Raw genomic sequence first — 23,076 nt, 5'->3', positions numbered from 1 at the left:
TAATATGATTATTTTTCAATCACTGTTTTCTAAGTCATTACTCTGTGTCCACATACTTTTAAACCACTATTTATGTTATTTTATTCTTAAGAGCATGTTCATTTCAGCATCAAGGTGGGGTTTTTTCACACTTAGTACCATGTACACTTCGCACATTTCTTAGGAACCTGGTCAAATAGCCCCCATGTCAAATAGCCCCCAAGTTAAATAGCCCCCATTTTGGTCAAATAGCCCCCACACTTTTGGTCAAATAGCCCCCATTGCGAAAAAATTGGTCAAAACGCCCCCAATTTGGTCAAAACGCCTCTATTTTGGTCAAATAGCCCCCACTTCTTTTTTAATTTGAAAATATATTTGAAGTTAAGTTGTAATATTTTTAAGATATATATTTGAATGTAAGTTGTAATATTTTTAAGATATTTGAATGTATATTTGAAGGTAATATATATATACGCCTGGTCTCAGAACAACGCTTGCAGCGTAACCAGAAGGCAGCGTACAGGTCCATGCAGAGACGTGTGTTCGCTGCATGGGACATGTACAGATCTGGCGATCTGACCGACACCGGCCTGCTAAAAAAGATTTCCTCTACATATGTGCACACCGTCCCAAAAACAAATTAAACAGAAGATTAGTGACAGCTGCATAAGGGCCTTATTACTATGTATTAACATATAATATACATTCTCCATCTATGTTAATGTATATTGTATTGTACAATGAGAATGCATAATACATTTTACCATACATTGTAAATGTGTACTTAAAAGATGTGAATAATGTGAAAATTATTTCAAAATATATTTTTTTATATATTCTTGTTGTTCCTTAATTTTGGAACGAGCCGATTTTTGCGAAAATGCATGGAAACCAGTGATATAAGAATGTTGACCAAAAAATAGATCGCAGGTCTTTACATTCAAGTTCAAAAAATTATGTTTTAAGCATTTCGGTTTTAGCCATAAAATGTTAATTTTCGAACGGAAATATGAAAATCTGCAATCTGATCTTTTGTCAGCAATCTTTTAGCACTGGTTTGCAGATATTTGCGCAAAAATTTGCTCTTTCCAAGACAAAAAATAAAAAAAGTTTTCAAAACGGTAAATCTGTGAGAGTGCAGCTTTAAGTTTGATGCTTAATCAATATTAGAATAAAGATACACCAAAAACCAAAAAACTTATGACTTAGAAAGTTTAACATTTAAAATGTAGATTTAATGTAATAATATATTATTTATAAGATACATTTTAAAACGTTTGTTATTCTTACTTGGTAAAATTTTCAGATTTATTTATCAGGGTTTGAATTTAACTTCTTTTGATACTCGCAATTTTTTGCGAGTGCTTAAATTTTTAACTCCCAAAACCAGACACTCACTCGCATTTTTTAAGGCAAATCTCTGTGTTTGCTAGGCAAAATATATATTGTATGGAAAACAATGATTTAAGGTATAGTTTAATTGATTTAATAAATTATCATGTAATTTTACATTAAACGATGATATCACCATATATGTAACACTGACAGTACGTACTGAGGAAGTCTGATCAAGCCAGTATTGGTCTGTGCAAAATATTTTGAAAATGTTCCTTTTGTCGTCTGTGTTGATTGTCAATTTAATGTACAACTCCCTCTTCCACTTCGTAACAGTTTTAACGGACGGATTATTTCATTTTGGCTTCTTTTTGGGAACTGATTGATCATTGCCATCAGCCATCAGCGATTTTAAATCAACACGCGTAAAAAAACAAACTTTTTTTCTTGCTTCTCATCATTATACAGATTGTGTCTCAATACGATTATCGCTAAAAACCGCCGCCAAAAATGGAATTGAAAGACCAGTCTACAAAACTGCATAGTTACGAGTACCTGCCACATAGTAACAAGTACCTGCCTGTGCGTATAACGATAATCTACGTCATCAATTTCTGTATGTTTATCGGAAAACGAAAGTAGGCATCTCTAAAATTAGTGTTATACCCAGGGGCGTACCTAGGCATACTCCAGTACGCCCGGGCGTACACGCGAATTTAAACTTCATCGAAATGGCAAATGGTTAAAACTCGAAACCAAAACTTTTTAAAGAAGTCTAAGGGGGTATTTACTGTTAACGCATAATAATTATTATACATTCTTTACATTGGTTAAAGTTTGACTTTATTTGACTAAATGTTAGCGTACATAATACTTGAAAATGGTTCCTTTACAACTGTGTTCTTCAAAAACAAATCAGGGGACACCCTCGCGTACACCAATATAACACATTGTGACCGAAGTAAAGAAAGCCCATCATTTGTCGACACCTAGCACAAGAGTGTACGGACGTACAATTCAAAATACCCTGGGTACGTCCCTGAATACCTATTGTGTAGGAATTTATCACCGATTATGTTCATATCTCTTTCAAGGATTACATATTTTCTGCAAATTTTGAACTCGCAAATTTTTGCGAGTGTCTTTAAATTCAACTCGCACTTTCCAATTTTGGCTCGCATTTTGCGAGTGCGCGAGTGCTAAATTTGAGCCCTGATTTATATACAAACACTGTAAAAATAAAGGTTAAAAAGTGTTTTGGAATAACATATGAATGCATACATACATATAAAAAAAATTAAGAAGTGGGGGCGTTTTTTGGGGGCTATTTGACCAATTTTAAAATGTGAGTGGGGGCTATTTGACCAAAATGAGGGCTTTTTGACTTGGGGGCTATTTGACTTGGGGGCTATTTGACTAGGAAGCCATTTCTTAAAACAGCTTTCTTGTTCCATCCTGCATGCCTATAAATTATCTACGCCACAGAACAAGGAAAATGACATTAATACTCATGATCACATTTCTTTCTTTCAGCTGATGGATAACCAACTTCTATTAGTTTATGTTAAATGTTTTTTTTTAATTGTGTTGAAACCTGTTACATAAGCAAACAGTTTCATGTGTTTTTCAGTTAGAAACAATGGCTTTGTAACACTTAATTATACCGGTCAACTTGTTTCGCGGATTATTAGCCAAAAGTAAACATTGTTTTAAGCAGATGTCCTTAATTAGTTTTTTGGATAAACCTTTGGTGCTTCTCTTGTTTAAAGTGAACATTTCACCAAAGTACAAATTCTCAACGTTTCGAACTTTGCCAAGAATTTACCAAATCATGTTGGCATATTTAACATTTCAGCTATCATATCAGCCACTCCAAAAGAAAACCACCACTGTGGCCATGTTGTATTTTATAAATACGTGTATATTGATACAGTTCATGAATAAAGTTATTTGATACAATTATGGTTTCTGTCATAGATATACAATCAGTTGTACAATTGTTATTGTGTGACGTTTTATTTTCATTTCAGAAACAACAGCCCAATTATTTCATCTTTTAAGTAACTTCATTTCACTGACATCTACAATCAATGCTAGCCCTTACTTTATTTACTTCGTTCTGACCCTATATAAAGACTTGCATAACCAATAGTTAGCCCGCGCTAATATCCAATTGCTGCATCTTGCAGCAACTTTTGTACTTGTTTACATTTACTCTGTTCTAGATAAAAATAGACATCAGTCGGTTCAAGCGTTATATCGTGAAGAGTGTAGTAACAGATGTGAACGTTTGTTGCAATGCAGTTCTCGCTATGGACATGTATCTATGGGATCCTAGTGTTCCTTTCCTGGAAAATAGGGTCGACCATTTACGCGTATATTCGGATGCGTAGGAAATGTCTGAAACTACCTCAGAAGAAATCGCATTGGTTGTTTGGACATTTAAAGGAGGTATGTTTTTGCTTTAGTATTGTTCATGTTGACATAGTTCGTTTAAAGATGCACTCTTACTACCAAATAAGATTAACCACAATTAACACAATTGTTTAATATTCCAAAATGGATGAATAAATGTTGAAAACAATGGTTCTAAAGCCCCTGTCACACCTTCGATTGCACGGTGTTGTTAAATTTCTCAGAGCGCCGTGAGATCGCTAAAAGAAATAATATTTTTCATGAAGATGGCGATGTCACGGCATTCTCACGGCGACCTTGGCTTTTCTACGGACATGCGTTAATCGAGTTATTACGGCGCGCACACTGAATGTGCACTGCGCTTTCACGGCGCTCAAACTGCGCTGTCGGCGTGTTATTTTGCACTGCCTACAAAAACGATATCTCCATCAGTTCTCCATTCCAGCCATGGTCGAACTCAAAGCCACCTACGCCATGGGGCCCTCCTCCGTCGTCGTCTCGGAATGAGATGCAAAGCGTCTGCATCACTATTTGGTTGGTTCATTGTCATGCAAACGCCGATTGTTGCGGCGGAAGCACATTGGGCGCGCAATTATCAACTTAGCGGCTCCGTACAATCGTTATAAGAGCGCAGTAGGAAAAATAAAACTCATTGTACGCGCCGTAGTAGAAGCACGATAGGGACGCAGTGTCATTTCAGAGACCGCCGAATGATCGCCGGGTCATTACCACCGATAACCTTTGCGTTTGCACTGCGAACTCTGGGCCCTCCCGCGGCGATCCTGTGGCATTGCAGGAGACCTAACTGCGCTGCTATGGAGACCTCATGGCGATACCACCGCGCTCTTATCAGAACGCCGAGCGACGTTGTTTGTTTTGGAAATGCTCAAAGTCCGCGCCGTCGCTCGGCGTTCTATGCGATCCTACCGCGTTCACTGGCGATGCCACTGCGTTGCCACGGGTATGCTTGCGATTCCACTGCGAGATGATCGGCGTTCTTGATTTCATTGAACGCCGTCGGATCGCGGCCCTAGTGTGACAGGGACTTTATGAAGGATACCGAGTATAATTTGAAATAAAGGTGCAGAAAACACGGTATTTATACCTTATGAGGCGATAGTAGATCACAGTAAATCTTTTAGCACTCACCAATCATTTAATATATTTGCATGTTCAGCTATTAAAACCACGGTTACAATCGTGTTATTAGCAATTAATATTTTCCAAAAATGCATTATTTATTAAGTAGTTAAAGGTTTATCAGTCAAAATCAATGTTTGTTATACATGTGTATGTATTGATCTTGATCTATTAAGAGTGTAACTTTAATCTGCTACAAGAGCTTTTAGTACAAAAATTTCATTGGTATGTGCAAATTGCATGTGCAAGTACATATATATTACTTCGATAAGGGGACAGGGCAAGTGCAATGGAAAAACTACATGAATGTCCTTGTCGAATGTTTGTATAACCCGATCTATGCTCACGGATGCGTCGTAAGGATTTTTATGTGAATCCGATCTAATATCCCACTTATATAATTTTTGAGTAAAAACCAGAACACGTTCTGCATTTATAGCTTTACATAATATTTGAAAATATTTTAATAATTAAAGTTGTCATGCGGAACATATAATGAACTGTCTGTTGCCCTACTTTTCGTCTCAAATACTGAGAAATAAGTGTATTGCATATATAAGTGAGCAAATAAATGCATTACCAAATAAATAAATACAGTTTTATAAATAGATAAATAGACATATTAGATTAGATAAACATAAGATCATTATCATGGCCTTTCTAAATGTATCGGCTAGTGGGATTACTCGAAATTCTCGTGCTTGGACTGCTTACAATCGTAAAAAGACACTTTTTCAATAGCTCTGCTGGGGGTATAGTCGTATAAAAACTTATTTGAGTTGACTTTATGCATCAACTCGGAGCATATACCGAACAAATATTCAACTTCCATATCTTAACCCCATATGGCACTAAGGTATCAGTTCATGAACGAGTAGGTCGGTATTTGTTTATCATAGATCTACGGTGGCATATTGCTGCCGTAAGATAACCTGATAGGGTTCACAAATTGTTTTGTGTTAACCACTTAATTTTTGCGATAATTATCTAGCTATCTAGTTGATATTCGCGATACTTTTTGGTAGGATTATTATCATAAGACTAAAAAGCTTGCAAGTGCCCAGAACTGCCATCTATTACACTTTTTATCCATACAACACTTACAGGTTAGATAGTTATGGTTTGCTCTTGTTCAACCTATTCTGAGCCAAATGAACCACACTTTGGCAAGCATAAAGCACATTTAGGGCCAAATCAACCCATTAGCAGCTAGTTTTAAACATTCGTAGCGCTAGACAAATAAACCCATGTGCTTCTCACATTGAACCATTGCAGTGCCAAATACTTCACATTTGGGAATCCATAGAGCATATTCAAAGTCAACAATATATATATGAAAAACTACAGAAACAAGCTCAGTAGTCAAAAGTTTAAATATAAACCCCGTTTAATGACACAGGGTTAACGCCAAAGACATAGAACACAAAAACAAAAGCAAACAATCACAAACAAGAAACACAGAACAACAGCACAAAACTCCACAAACAACAAAGTGCATTTATTCTATATAAAAACTAGGTGTGTTTATCAAGGAATGTTAGGTACCGCCTTGTCAGTAAAATAAATTTACTGGGGGTTTAAACCAGTTTACGTGCCCAACCTCACTCTTATCCTAACACACCTGAATATAGAAAAAACGCAGAATGTAAATCTTATCAAGGTATGCATTAACCTGAGGAAACTTAATAATAAAGCAAATAATAATAAACTAATAAGTAAACCCCAAGTACATCAATGATAAGGGATCCCAACTCTATCTGCAGACGAAGGAACGCTATTCAGAGAACCTAATGCAAACTTTTCAAAGATACGATGCAGTACCCAAATGCAGCTCTATAACTAAGCCTAGTACTGAATGCCACATTGTGGTCCTTGCCCTAACCATATCTCTTATAGGTTTCTAAATTATGTTAACGATTCCATAAAAAGAAAGCTGATAAAAAAGGATATTCAGTTAACAATTATGACCTCCCATATTGTATACAAAAAAGCATTACCATCAAATTCTAAAATCTGGTACAGGAAGTCTGAAATTGTGACATTTTTATTTTGACCTTGAAATGGCTTTGACCATGACCTAGAGGTAGTCAATGCAGCACTTTTATTTAAGGAACGTTGGAAACATCTGCAATAAACAATAAAACAACAACGCCTATCTATTTAAATGTGTGCCATTACGTTGAAGTGAAAGCATATTCACTAAGATATATATGGCGGCCATCTTAAAATCCAACTTGGATTTATTGGTCCTCATTATACATAGGTGACACAAAGGAAAGTTCAAAAACTTTTGAAATACTGCAACATGTTCTATGGATGTGGGTTTGTTTTTTTTTCAAATAAAATCTTAGAATAAATAGAGTTTATTGCCTATATCACTATACAATGCAATTAAATCGGGTCACATTAAGTGACACAACTATCTATTAAAATAAGTGTGGTAATGGCGCAAATCTTGACTTTTGGCAGCCATATGGCATGAATCCAGAGTATGTCCAGAGCTGTTTTAAAGACGCACTCTCGTAGATTCACATTTTTTACATATTGGTTGTTCATTTTTGTCCCAGAATAAGCTGATTTACGTATAAATGCCTTCAATTCAGTCATATAGAATAACTCAAAATAAAACAGATCTCAATTTTAAGAAAAACAGCGGAAAGTTTCAGTAACGCTTTTGGCAATAAGGATGAGTTAGTTATCTGAACCCGTTTTAAAGGCGAACAATATGACGCAGAAAGTTTGATTTAATACGGTACGGATAAAAAGATATTAGCGATGTCTTGGTGCTTTATAAACTAATGAATTTGTGGCCACGTGTCTATTAATTAAAAATAAATTTATTAAGACTATTTTTTTTATCTGTACCTAAATTGTATGCTTTTTTGTTTTATCACTAGAGTTAAATGAGTTTACATACAATTATATAATATGTAATTTATGCGATAAATTAGATGATGAGTTACATTTTATTATTGAATGTACCCTATATAATGATTTAAGAAAATTATACATTGATAAATATTACTGGAAGAGACCATGTATGTACAAATATATTGATCTTATGACTAGCCAAAATGAGACTGTAATACGTACACTGTCAAATCTTGCTTTTAATGCTTTTCTACGTAAAGTGTAATGATGCATAGTTTATAAAAGTACTGAATATTTGTTCATGTTTGAAAACAAGAGCAAATTTCAGTACCTAGTTGTACATGTAGATCTTGTCTATTAAATCACTTAATTTTATAATTAAACTCCATTTTATTACTTACTCAGATTTAATCTTACTAATGAAGCTTTACTTGGTGTGTCTACCACGTTATTCCAAGTAAATTTAAATATAGCGTCAGTATTTGTATCTGTACTTATCACGTGACCTTCACATGCTAAAAATACACACTATAAACTTGGAAACCATTATGCGCTATTTTAAACGGGTAAACTTAGTTTAGACATTCTTTTATTATTCTTTTAATCGTCTAAAATTATGTGTTATTGGCCTATTACTAGCTCATATGGATAATTATAGGCTTGTTTTGAGGGAAATACTGTTTATGCCGATTTTAGGACTATCTGGTGTTCAGTCCCCTTAAGGTGTGTTTACAATAAATTTAAGATTTTTGATTACGGGCGAATGAACACAAATTCAAGGATAAAAAGTTAAGGAAAATAAGCATGAATTGTTGTTTATTTTGAATTCTTTACGGAAATTAAACTTTCACGCCTAGCGCAGCCTAGCGAACGTTTAATTTTCATAAAAAGCTCCAAATAAATAGAGAGCCCCTACCACTATCTCTGTACGCGTACAAAACTGGAGCAATATGAATAGATGCAAATATTATGTTTTGACATTTTAACATATCTTGTTATTGATGCGTTGGTTTCTTCTTTTTTAAACAGCTGATATAAGTTGGTATTGAAATTTCGTTTTTGAAATAAAAGTTACTTTTTTATCGCAGGTAAAATTGTGTTTACGTTTCTGCTTGGGTTTTTGTTTATTTTGTTTTTCGCATTGTTCAAGAACATATTACAAGGGCATGATTTCCATGCAGTCACGATTGCATAGTTGTAGATGTTGAACATTAATTAGCAACTGTAAATGACTACTCCCGCAAAAGAATACGAATATTTAGAATAACAATAACTTTTTCATTGTTTTATTATAAGTGATGTATTGACTTCTTGCTTTTCCACTAACGGAAGAACGTTGGCATCTACATGCAAAGTTATTCTGACATCATAGTAAATTAAGTCTCTTTAAAAAAAACAACGAATTCTGCATTTTATAATATTGCTTTAAGCAGAACCGCATTATGGCCAATACACGCGAACTTAACTACGTTACTAATAAAGAGAGTCTCAATAATTGTCACCACAATCATACATTATCCATCAAATCAACATTAAAACAATCATCATTTAACAATTTTCGTTCAAAATAATGTTAATCTTGGCCAAAATAAATCAACTGTCTATCAACCTTAGTCAGCACTAACGGGCTAGTTGTGTGAAATTAGCTCAAGAAACGAAATTCGACATTGAATGTCAAGGTTACTCCACAATCGACATTCAATTTATTTGGATGGTGTACAGCTCAAGATATTTAAAATGTAAATGTCATGCTTGCTCGGCATACGACATTTGGCATTCAATTTAAAACATTAAAGATTGGATGTCTAGCAACATGACATTCAACATGGAATGTCTAGCTAACTCGTTTAACAAAATACGACAAATAGAATTTAAATGTCATGCTGGGTCGATATTCGACATTCAATTTCAAAAAAATGAAAGATGAATGTCTATAGCATGGCATTCGGCATATAAATGTCGTGCTAGCACCTTTAGCAACTTACGATAATCAAAATTTAATGTCATGCTGGGCGTCATTCGGCTTTGCTAGCCCGATAAACGGCTTTTGAGATTGAGGAAATAAAAGTCAAAGCTGACATGTCAAATGACATTCGACATGTCGCACTTCTTCGATGGTTGTTTATGAAAGGGCCCTTCGAAAAAGAAGCTGAACACTGTTTTTTTCCAATGTATTTTGAGCCACAACAAGAGAATAAAAGATTATTAATTTTGAGTTTGAGTAAGGAAACAAAAATTTGTATTTATTTTCATTTTTTCAAACATAAGGTATGCACCACCTGTTCCGCTTAGGTAAAGGGAGAAGAATAGCGGTGAACCGAGGCAGAAGAAAGGCGAGGTTCTTCCGCTTGCACGAAAACCGTCAAATACGAAGAAACGGTATCAATGCTCTTTAAATTTAATGTTATACTGACAAGAGCTGTCGACTAAACGCCGCTTTGACTCAGAAAATAATGCAGAAATGATGTACTATGTGCATGTCAAAAGAAATAAAAATGTCAAATTAAAGCTTAAAGAAGAAATGCCGTAATGCGACAAAACCAGGTCTCCAATGACTGACAGAAGAACTTCAGCCTTTGTTATGAGACGCAGTCTTAACTTTTGTTCTTTTTTTAGTAAAAGTGACCTTGACCTTGGCCTTCATGTCATCTTACTATTACATTATTTAGTCACAATGGAATGGGTTATCGGATGACTTCCACTGAAACAGTGTCTTCCCACAACTAAAACACGTCACCTTGTCATCCACATTGGTATAAAAAAATCCGGCTTTGGCTAAACTTTGTTAAGTGTGGATTATTTACCTCGGCCAAAATGTATAAGGCGATCCTCGAAAAATTTATACTTAGGATTAATAGATTACGAACAAGAGCTGTCACAGTATGTGACGAATGCCCCCGAATGTAACATTGATCTATGAACAAGGTCAGTACATGAAAAGTTAAAGATCAAACAGATACATATGACGATACATATGACAAGTTATTTTAAATTGCCTCTGAACATAAGAAAATACCACCCATACTTGACAACCTACATTCTTATGTCCTTATATTCAGCATTCCATGTGAATAAACACTAAGTGTATCTTTCACCTTAGAGGTAGGGACATGGGTCTTGCACGTGACACGTCGTCTTGGTATGTCGAACACATGTGGCAAGTTATTTTCAAATCTGTCCATACAAAAAAAGGTTACAGCCTGGACATAACAACCAATACTCTGTATCCTTATATGCAGCATTCCATTGTGAATAAACACCTAAGTGTGACCTTGACCTAAGAGGTAGGGACACGATTCTTGCACGCGACACGTCGTCTTGGTATGTCGAACACATGTTGCAAGTTATTTTAAATTCTGTCCATACAAGGGAAAGTTACAGCCCGGACACGACAACCTATACTCTATGTCCTTATATGCAGCATTCGATTGTGAATAAACACTAAGTGTGACCTTGACCTAAGAGGTAGGGACACGGGTCTTGCACCCGACACGTCGTCTTGGTATGTCAAACACATGTGGCAAATTATTTTATTATCTGTCTATACAAGGGAAAGTTACAGCCCAGACACGACAACCTATACTCTATGTTCTTATATGCAGCATTCCATTGTGAATAAACACCTAAGTGTGACCTTGATCTAAGAGGTAGGGACACGGTTCTTGCATGCGACACGTCATCTTGGTATGCCGAACACATGAGGCAAGTTACTAGTATTTTAAAATCTGTCCATACAATGGAAAGTTACAGCCCCCATACGATAATCTATATTCTATGTCATTATATGCAGCATTCCATTGTGCATAAACACCTAAGTGTGACCTTGACCTAAGAGGTGGGGACACAGGTCTTGAACGCGACGAGTCGTCTTGGTATGTCGAACACATGTGGCAAGTTGTTTTAAAATTTGTCCATACAAGTGAAAAATACAGCCCGGACACGACAACTTATAATCTATATCCTTATATGCAGGACTCCATTGTGAATAAACACTAAGTGTGACCTTGACCTAAGAGGTAGGGACACGGGTTTTGCACGTGACACGTCGTCTTGGTATGCCGAACACATGTGGCAAGTTGTTTTAAAATTTGTCCATGCAAGGGAAAGTTACAGCCCGGACACGACAACCTATACTCTATGTTCTTATATGCAGCATTCCATTGTGAATAAACACCTAAGTGTGACCTTGACCTAAGAGGTAGGGACACGGTTCTTGCACGCGACACGTCGTCTTGGTATGCCGAACACATGTTGCAAGTTATTTTCAAATCTGTCCATACAAGGGAAAGTTAAAGTCCGGACACGACAACCTATACTCTATGTTCTTATATGCAGCATTCCATTGTGAATAAACACCTAAGTGTGACCTTGATCTAAGAGGTAGGGACACGGTTCTTGCACGCGACACGTCATCTTGGTATGCCGAACACATGTGGCAAGTTATTTTAAAATCTGTCCATACAAGGGAAAGTTACAGCCTGGACTAGAGTTATTGAGCCAGACACACGGACGGACGGACGGTGCGATTTTAATATGCCCACCTTTGGGGGCATAAAAAGGAATGATATCTTGAAATGAAATACAATCTGTTTGATTAATTTTCGTTGATTTTCAACAACTGAAGTTAAAAAAATAAATAATAATGTTTCCTTCAAATCACACAAGTTCAATAATTGGTTTGAAAATAGTCTTATGCGTCTGCAACCGTCTTCTAAAATGATGACAGCACTATTTTCCATGGTTTTATAGTCAACACACATTCATTAGAAAGGATGCATTTAATTTTCGGCTTTTACTTTTCATGACGGGCTGCCATTATGTTAACATAGGTATTTAATTCAAAATGGACAACATCTAGTTGTGCTTGTGTCATGATTTTGACAATTATTAAACAAGAGTACATATAACACAAATAGCTTTTTATTTTTAACTATTGTCTAGGAATATAGTCTTCAATGTCTTGCTTTGGAAGAAGTTACTAAATATCGTATAAATGCATAAGTTTCTAATTGTGACTCGCTGCTAATGTATTCGTCGACAATTGTTTGAAAGTTAGACGGTCTAAATAGGTTATCATACGCTCATGGCTCTTTTACACTCGCCAATATATACTTACAACGAACTTCACTATCAGTTGTCCAAGGTTACATTGATGCACATTCATCAAAACAAGAATTTAATATTCTCTGATTGAGTCATGCACTCTCAAATCCGTATTTAATATGAAATTATTTTCCCTTATGCTAGAAAAACTTCATTTACGGCGCTTTTTTTTCTAACGGGTGTGTGTGTATTGGGGGTGGGGGTGGGGTGGAGGCGGGAATCCGCTCTAATCGGATGGCCGATTTGGAACTTTAATACTTATTATTATTATTATTATTATTATTATTATTATTATTATTATTATTATTATTATTATTATTCGAGTTCAACTCAATGATAAAACAAAAAGCATACGCTTTAGGTATAGTTAAAAAAAGAGGAGTCTTTATAAAAAAAATAATTAATTAATAGACACGTGGCCACAAATTCATCAGTTTAAAGCCCCAAAACATCGCTAATATCTTTTAATCTGTACCGTATTTAATCAAACTTTCTGGGTCATACTGTACGCCTTTAAAACCGGTTCAAATAGCTAAGAGCATTCGTATTTACATAACTCTGTTCTAGATAAAACAAACAAGACACCAGTCCGCTCAAGCGTTATATCGTGAAGAGTTAAGTAACAGATGTGAACGTTTGTTGCAATGCAGTTCTCGCTATGTACATGTATTTATGGAATCCTAGTGTTCCTTTCCTGGAAAATAGGGTCGACCATTTACTCGTATGTTCGGATGCGTAGGAAATGTCTGAAACTACCTCAGAAGAAATCGCACTGGTTATTTGGACATTTAAAGGAGGTATGTTTTGCTTTAGTGTGTTTCATGTTTCATGTTGAGATAATTCGTTTAAAGATGCACTCTTACTCCCAAATAAGATTAACCACAATTAATGCAATTGTTTGATATACCAAAAAGGATGAATATATGTTGAAAACAATGGTTCTAAACCCCCTGTCACACCTAGCCGCGTTGCCACTTCGATTGCACGGTGTTGTTAAATTTCTCAGAGCGCCGTGAGATCGCTAGAAAAATGTTACTTTTCATGAAAATGGCGATGTCACGGCGTTCTCACGGCGACCTTGGCAATTCTACGGAGTTCCATGGCGTTCTACTGCTTTCCTACAGAGTTCTAATTGGCGATTGTCTGCGCTCTCATGGCGCTCCCATGGCGCTCTCACGGTGCCTCCGCTGCGTACATCAAGTTATCACGGCGCGCACACTGAATGTGCACTGCGCTTTCACGGCGCTCAAACTGCGCTGTCGGCGTGTTATTTTGCACTGCCTACAAAAACGATATCTCCATCAGTTCTTCATTCTTCCGTTTGCTCTCGAAAAGTTTGAGACCATGCTGCAACCGTCTGCCTATAGCCATGGTCGAACTCAAAGCCCCCCTACGCCTTGGGGCCCTCATCCGCCGTCGTCTCGGAATTAGATCAAAAGCGTCTGCATCATCCTGGATCTGCTTGACCTGCATATAGGAAAGCAGTAGCCCTGCTTGCTATTACACATAAAGCATGGTAAAATGAATGTTTATTTGCATATATATATATATATATATATATATATATATATATATATATATATATATATATATATATATATATATATATATATATATATATATATTCTATACACTATTTGGAAGGTTCATTGTCATGCAAACGCCGATTGAAGCGGAAGGAGCGCATTGGGTGCGCAATAATCGTCGTAGCGGCTCCTTACAATCGTTGTAAGAGCCCAGTTAGAAAAGTGAAACTCAATGAAAGCGCCATAGACGCCGTATAAACGCGATAGGGACGCAGTGTCATCTCCGAGACCGCCGAACGATCGCCGGGCCAGCGCCACCTATAACCATTGTGTTCGCATTGCGAACTCTGTCAGCGCGCACGCGGCGATCCTGTGGCGTTTGTAGGAGACCTAACTACGCTGCCACGGCGACCTCACGGCGATACCATTGCGCTCTTTACAGAACGCCGAGCGACGGTGTTTGTTTTGGACATGCTCAAGTTGCGCGCCGTATCTCGGCGTTCTATGCGATCCCACCGTGTTCACTGGCGATGCCACTGCGTTGCCACGGCGATGCTTACGATTCGACTGCGCGCAGATCGGCGTTATTGATTTTTTCTTGAACGCATTGGGAACGCGACCCTTATGTGACATGGGCTTTATGAAGGATACCAAGTTTAATTTGAAATAAAGGTGCAGAAAACACGATATTTCTACCTTAGGCCAAATAAAAAAATAGGTCTGTTTCAGGTTACCCGACCGACCCTATTTTTTTCCCGCCGACCCTAACCTATTTTCCCCTGAAAAAAATGTGATTTGGGTACGAAAAGCATTTGTTACGAAATGTATGTACGTAATGTTGACAATATTAGAGTTGGATTTCTGAATGTATTTACCGTACTTCACCTTAGAGTTCGGACACCTTAAAATAATTAAATTTCGCTCTACGAATTCATAGAAAATAACAATTTTAACATTTTATTTACATGTATGGTAAACCTGCCTTTTTTCTTCATGTCTGCATTTTACCACTTATTAATTTATCCGTAGTTATCAATGGTTATTACGCCTATAAGTCACTGTAGCTCCTTCATCAAGATAATTAAAATCCCATTCAACACCATTTTATACATGCATTGAAATGAATAAACACCTTTTATCGGCTTCAGATCAAACAGTCACATTGTGTATTGACCGTACTTCACCTTAGAGTTCGGACACCTTAAAATAATTAATTTTTCGCTCTACGAATTCATAGAAAATAACAATTTTAACATTTTATTTACATGTATGGTAAACCTGCCTTTTTTCTTCATGTCTGCATTTTACCACTTATTAATTTATCCGTAGTTATCAATGGTTATTACGCCTATAAGTCACTGTAGCTCCTTCATCAAGATAATTAAAATCCCATTCAACACCATTTTATACATGCATTGAAATGAATAAACACCTTTTATCGGCTTCAGATCAAACAGTCACATTGTGTGACGTCACATAACTCAGTTATACCCACCAGGATCTCATGGAGAGCATGGATATTGTTATGCAGGATTAATGTGTCTGGTGTTTAGTCACATTGTGTGACGTCACATAACTCAGTTATACCCAATAGGATCTCATTGAGAGCATGAATATTGTTATGCAGGATTAATGTGTCTGGTGTTTTGTTTTTATTGTAACTTAAGTATTGCATTTATAACTTTAATTCATCACATTTAATAGTTACCTGTATCATTGAATTAGTTGACTTTATTGTTTTCATGCCAAGAAATCCTATCCAATTTTCGATTAAGAAGGAAACCCCTGTATGCCAGCATATACCTGGATTTTAGTAGCATATGCATTATGTTCCATTCAGTGGTTTTGTGCTAAGGGTTAAAGGGCTGACTTGGTTCTCCATGAATTTTTTTTTATCAGTTATCTGCTGTTACAGCTAATTCATTTCATTTAATGGCCATTACGACCAGCATGAAATTCAGGGGAGCAATAATTCAACTATCTAAACCACACTCTTGTTATTATGTTTAATTATGTTTAAAGATTGAAAACATCAAGTACAAATGTACTAACTATATTTCTTAGTTCCCCGACAGCTAAATGTTTTCCTCACGCCGGCCAAATCGTAATAGCCTCTTATAGAACAACTTGAGTACGGTATTGTTCTATAAGAGGCTCTTAGGATTTGGCCGGCGTGAGGATGTTTTTTGAAACAAATAGAATCACAAACTCCAGTCAAACTTATCAACTTCCGGCTCAAAATGTTATGACTCATGCATTTTTAATAAAATGATACCGGGGAGTTGTTTATCTGTGGATGTCGAAAATCTGCTAAAGGGGCTATACTCAGTATGATAAAATAGCGAAAAAAGAAAGAAAATTTTCGAAAACTGACATAAACTTGGCATCGATGTGTACAATGCATTGAAACTTACTAACTGAAGAACCCGGTCTCCGACACAGTTTTTTTTTTACATTTTGGTACTTTTTTACAATTATGATAAAGCGTAACACGGTCCATTAGATAATTGTCCTGAGATTCGTTACAGAAGAAAACTTTTTTGGTGCGAATCTGGTGTACAGTCCCTTTAAGGGTTCATTGTACTTTGCGCTCATTATAAATAGATAAATGAAGGGTCTTCGCATTGATACAAAAAGCTTAGTTCCTTCATTCACAGCAACATATAGTTGATTAACGCAAGATTAGCAGCATCAGTAGAAGTTATATGATAGTTATTGCTGTAGAAGTGGCAACAACAACAACAACAATTCAGCAGGAGCGGCAGTAGTTTTAGGGGTATCATCATCATCATCATCATCATCATCGGTGGTGGTGGTGGTGGTTGTGGTGGTGGTGGTGCTGACGGTGGTGTTGTGGCGGCGGTGTTGACATTGGCAATAGCAGAAGCAGTAGTGGTAGTATCAACAACAATAGCTGCAGCATTACCACCTGTATTACTAAGACTTAAGAGCACACGTATTAAATGACCAACATAGTCGGTTCTGTTCGGTGGGGTTAAATACCTATTTACAGTAACGATCGTTCTGAGTCATGTTATTATTTGGGGTGTGGGGGGGGGGTCAATATTTTACAGAAAAGGAGTCACTCAAGGACAGCGACCATTGTCGTGAGTTTATGTCGGTCAAAACATGTTCTTTCACAGGTCACGGTATGAAGACAATGCCAGATGAACACAAAACTAAGCAATTTTTTAGATTGAAACATTGCAAAAACAAATCCCAATCAGTTATACGAAAATTCATTTTAACCGCCTCAGAATGTGTTCATGTTAATATGAACAAAATTGAAGTAAATTTAACATTCGGAGATTCAGTTTCGCCAATGTGATATATTTTTTCAAGTTTCGTTTGTATTTCCCATTTTCCATGGTGTATACGTTTACTTACGAACTCAATATTTTTACAGTGAAAAAACAACAACAACAAAGCTTTAAAAATGAACAATAAGAGTGTGTGTTTTTGTTAAAAAATGTGAACCCAATAAATCTGACATTTTAAAATCAATATTCATACGCTTAGTAAAGCATACCCTTAAATATAATTCGACCTATGAGACGGCCAGATTCATAAGATATAATGTAATATAGGTTACATTTTCATTCCAAATAAGACGGTTGGTTAAGCATACCATTTTCATTAACATCTGTCATATGTCTAAAACGATAATGTTACTCATTAAAAACAACATATTTTTGTTTAAGAATAAGTAAATAATAAGTTTTACTAAATTAAGTACTCTGTAATTATGTCTAACACTTGATACTTCTCCACGTCTTTCTGGGCAAAATTAAATACATTCTTCCAAATCTTGACCCAAACTACAGCAACTCCCTAGATATGAAAACATGATTAAACACATGGTTAGATTCTCGGTCAATTAGGGGTTAATGTGTAGCTGAAATTGGCTCTTGTGTAGAAATGAAAAGTGGAAAAATTGGCTGGTATTTCTTGGCATGATTGATGTTGCTGTGAGTATTACTGTACGATTATTGTTTCATAAAGTCTATATTAAAAGTGTGATACAAGTTTCAAAGTTAATTGGCGGATCGTTTTACAAACATGTCATGCCTGTGTTTTCTTAATCTCTGCATTGCCCTTGTTGTTTCTTTAATCCTCCATTAAATATATCACACATCCTTTTCACCAGTCAATAAATCGTTTAGGATGGGTAGTAACCAACTAACTTATCACAGTGATGTATACGGTTAGGTAATCTAGCCAGGCATTGTAACGATAAAGATCAATATTTTTTGTCTGCGAGACTTAGTAACTGTAAAAGTTCAGTCATTAGGTACCTAAAATAAATTCTTTTTGAAAATAATAATGGATGACCGAATTTATAGAATGTCCGAAATCTTAAGGTGAATTACGTTTGTGCTTGTGTGGCAGGTATGTTTCAATTCTTGAACTCTATTTTCTTGTCAGATACAAATGTGTCAGATACTGACTTTCGGATTGATATGTCAGACTTAAGTGTGCAATTTTGGCAATAAAACCTGCATGTTACTTGTTCTTCAAACCTGAACCCCCAGGTCCTGTTGACAGCATTGAGGTTTCCTTGGCTGATGGCTTATATGGTAAATTTGCTGTCCCACTCTTCATGTAATTATGTTTCAGGGAGGTTAGTATTCTACAGAGGGTGATTGAAAGCAAACGGGTGCATAAAGAAAAATAAAACCGTTCCTGGAAAATCTTAAATAATAGCAGAGTGGTGTACCATAACTTAGTTGAAATCCAACCATCATTGTCAAAAGTATTTAACCAGACTAATAAAGAATGTTTCCTTTGAAGCATGTAACATGTTTAAAAACTACTGATAAACCTGAAAATTGATGACTTTTATTTGTGTTACTTTCTGAGTCAACAGTTACTGAAATCAATATATATAAAAAAAAAATCCGACCTACCTACCCTATTTTTTTTTAGCAGTGTTACCTGAAACACACCTATTTTAATTTGGCCTTATGAGACGATAGTAAATCGCAGTAAATCTTTTAGCACTCACCGATCATTTAATATTTTTGCGTTTTCAGCTATTAAATACACAGTTTAAATATTGTAAATAGTAATTAATATTTTCCATAAATGCATTATTTAGTAGGTAGTTGAGGGTATATCACTTAAAATGTATGTTTGTTTTATATGTGTTTGTATTGATTTTGAATATGAGTGTCACTTTAATAATTTTAAGTTGCCATGAGAAACATGTAATGCCTGATGAAGCATACGCATGTTTAGTTTAAAAATGCTCAGGACACACGTAAATTCAGCAAAGATGTCGTAGGTGTCATCAGTATTTAGAAAGGCAAAATGTGTGTCTATAAATTCACAGAGTTCATGAAACCCAATCTGGGCGCAATTCCAAATAATATCTTGATGACAAAATAGCGTGGTTATCGTCAAGACCTTTCTTTATCAGAAACATACCCCGCATATGAAGGTCTACGCAAGCCTACTCAGTGCCAAGAACCTGTGTGTGTATGTTCACTACTAATTAAGCATACTCATTGCCAAAAACTCTATTCAAAGCCAAACAAACACATGTGCAGCCTTTATTGCTAGTATGCCAAGTCAGTGCCAAATATACCTTTTTTATATTAGTAACCATAAAGCCCTTTCAGATAAAACTCGTAAGCCTGTGCGTTTCTCCTGTCACAGTTTATTTTCCACAAAACGTTTTGCCATTTCTAGTCCCGTCAATTTGTAACGCAACTGAGATTAATTTACACTACACATGGGAAATATGTGAAATGCCTTGTTTACAGCTTAAGGGTGCTAAAGCCTATATGGATTACGCACTAGATATGGCCAAAACCGAAAGTAAAGTGTACTGTTTATGGATTGGACCGACTCCTGTGGTGGGCGTGAGACACCCCGACACGTTTAGACAGCTGATTGGTCAAGAGCACCGGAAGGCAAGGGGGCGAATTGACGGATATAGGTTATTGCAGGAATGGATGGGTAACCTTTTTGGATTTATTTTTGTATGTATATATATATATATATATATATATATATATATATATATATATATAGAGAGAGAGAGAGAGAGAGAGAGAGAGAGAGGGAGAGGGAGAGGGAGAGAGAGGGAGAGAGAGGGAGAGAGAGAGAGAAATAGAGAGGTTAATACATATGCTACTATATATAGGAACACATTTGTACAGGGATTCCGCGATTATTTGCATGACTCATCGTTTATCAGTTTTGCGCCGCCCTAATAGTCCAACTGGTTATGAAATACTATCATAGTTTCCTAACTGCGGTCGCGCTTGCCTCCCTTTAGGATTTATATATAGTTTGCGAAAGTATATAATAATCATAGGGTGAAATAAATGTATTTGATGTTGCTTTTACCAAATATTCTCATCAACAACTACAGCTACTTCAACCTTGACAAGTCCATTTCATATTTAATAGGAGAAGGACTGTTGATGAGCGAAGGACGGAAGTGGGAAAGAAGCCGGAAGCTGCTCACACCTGCCTTCCACTTCAGCATTCTGTCTGGATATGTTGACGTCATGAACAGAGCGTCGGATACTTTTCAGGTTGAATGATATAAATTCATAATAACATACTACTATGCATTTCAATTCACGACTGCCAATCACGTGACCATTGATAAAAATCAAGGTAAGTCTACTTTATCCACTTTTTTGTTCGCCTTCTTTATCAATTCTTCAATTATTATTGTTTCCGTTGACTACCAAGACGGGTACAGTCGTTTTTGTAAACGTTTTAATACCATATCTTGCATTAGTAGTGTATAAACTGGCCTTGAGTCGACATATGAGATGAAAATGGTGCACTTGTGTATAAATTAAAGCAAAATAATTGACCTGACAAAAGTTTTTGCTTAACCTCAGGTTACTATGACCTATTCGCTGAAGAACCTGATTTAGTACCTCATATCAAAATGTCATAAACTATTGCTTCTGCACCATCTATATAAACCAAGATATCAAGATTTTCTGGTGAATTTCTTGTCAAGTTATACCTCCCTTAAGGGCTATTAAACGTACACTGACTATTTCTTATTGGCTTTTTTCAATTGCACATTGCCAAAACAGCATCAAGCATTGGAAACGCCCCTGGTACCCGTTTTGGATGGTGACAGTTTCTTCAATATTCTTTAAAAGGTGTTGTTCGCATCAGATGGTCAGGTTTAAAGCTTCGGATCCATGCAAATTCCCAATATTACATTTGACTTTACTACCGTAACGATAGTGTCCTCCCAGTCGGTAGGTGCATTTTGCTTCATATTTACACCTTGTTCTTCCAAAGAGTTAAGTTCTTTATTAGCCTTTTCCCTTTTTAGCACTTCCATTGCCGCATGCCCTGTAGGTTCCTAATTTTTTGGTCAATATTGATGTGATGTTTTCCTGGTAGACAACCTAAACCAGTGAAAATGTCTGGAAATTTCTCTTACACGTCTTGCAGAGTTGTTTTTAGACTGTCTATAGCATTCTCTCTTTGAACCAAGTAGAATTCCACGCACGTGCCGCTCCTAACATCGTCTCGACATCAATATCTACCATTCGAAATGTGATACCATGTAAATTTCCCTGTACAGTTTATGGTATCGTTATTTGTCTATCATCTTCAGTGTATGCCAACTGTAGGACCTCAAAAATGAATTTGATTTGCTATTTCACACTTCACCATCACGGTATTTAGATTTTTTTTATTGAAATAACATCACATCTTACGCCATTGTCCAGTTGCAAGTATCTACCAGATAAACATGGGAAGTCTAAAACCTGACCTGATTCTAGTCGTTATCATGTACACCACAAGAACGACGTCATCCTGCCCTCTGGTCTGCATCTGCGTTCCTTCGACGGATTTATGCAGTCGAAAAAATATGTTGATACGTAGCTAGATGGCATGAAGTAACATTTTAATAATTAGAATGGGCGGAGTGGGCGTAGCGAACGAGCCCTTTTTGATCATATTTATTTTACTTCAGATCATCTAAATGTCTTAGAATACTACCTCATTGGCTGACACATTGTCATTGAAAAACTGAATGTAATGTGAATCGGATGAGTGGAAATAGGCGGACCTTTAGACACTCGTGAAAGTTGAAATTCTTTATGATTAATGCTAGTTATTAATGATTGCCAATCTGCAATTTCATTGGCTCAAATGTAGGTTGCATTCTAATCAAGAATATTACACATCAATTTGTCTATTACCAGGAAAAAGTTCTTGACCAGATGTCTGAGAGTGACTCCATGGACATCTACCCTCTAGCCTGCAGGGCTACCCTCGATACCATGATGAAATGTTCCCTGTCCTTCGATGGGTGTATGCAGTCTACAGAGTGGGTAAAGCATAGGTGTTGACAAAATAGTATTTGTGCTGTCATCTTCGTAATGAATCCCACTCGTGTTTAATAAAATGTTCCCAAATGATTTAGACAGAATGAGTCATTTTGTTTTATGAAAATAAAAGTTGTTATCACTTTAAACAAGAAGACTGCAAATACACATTGTGCCGCTGCATTACATTCATTGAATTGGGTTACACAATCAATGTAGGACTCAAAAGGCCTCCGTTTTTTTCCCCAGAAACGATGATTATGTCCAAGCTGTCCAACGTATGTCGACATTGTTATGGAACCGGATGTTGTAAGTATTGCAATTAAGACGCTTGATGTACTATATATTTGCTGTTTGTATTTACAAGATAACTCATCGAACCATTA

The 23,076-nt window shown here is 36.3% G+C and overlaps 1 protein-coding gene across 3 annotated transcripts in view; it reads left to right on the top strand.

The window, feature by feature from the left end:
- Positions 1–3,603: 3,603 nt before the first annotated feature.
- LOC128211011 (cytochrome P450 4F4-like) overlaps positions 3,604–23,076 on the top strand; it is a 37,921-nt gene continuing 18,448 nt past the window's right edge. For 2 of the 3 annotated variants that reach the window (XM_052915385.1, XM_052915387.1), the window contains exons 1-5: positions 13,471–13,640; positions 20,135–20,330; positions 20,787–20,914; positions 22,568–22,692; positions 22,940–22,999. In XM_052915385.1, the coding sequence (XP_052771345.1) occupies positions 13,488–13,640; positions 20,135–20,330; positions 20,787–20,914; positions 22,568–22,692; positions 22,940–22,999 (662 nt within the window). In that variant the 5' untranslated portion in view covers positions 13,471–13,487. Of the gene's footprint in view, positions 3,766–13,470; positions 13,641–20,134; positions 20,331–20,786; positions 20,915–22,567; positions 22,693–22,939; positions 23,000–23,076 lie in introns of those variants that run through there. The other variant, XM_052915386.1, reaches the window with a different exon arrangement.

The sequence above is a fragment of the Mya arenaria genome, chromosome 12 (assembly GCF_026914265.1).
Source record: "Mya arenaria isolate MELC-2E11 chromosome 12, ASM2691426v1".
Taxonomy (NCBI): Eukaryota; Metazoa; Mollusca; class Bivalvia; order Myida; family Myidae; genus Mya; species Mya arenaria.
Note: the sequence above shows the minus strand (reverse complement) of the source record. Positions and strands in the feature narration are given on the sequence as shown.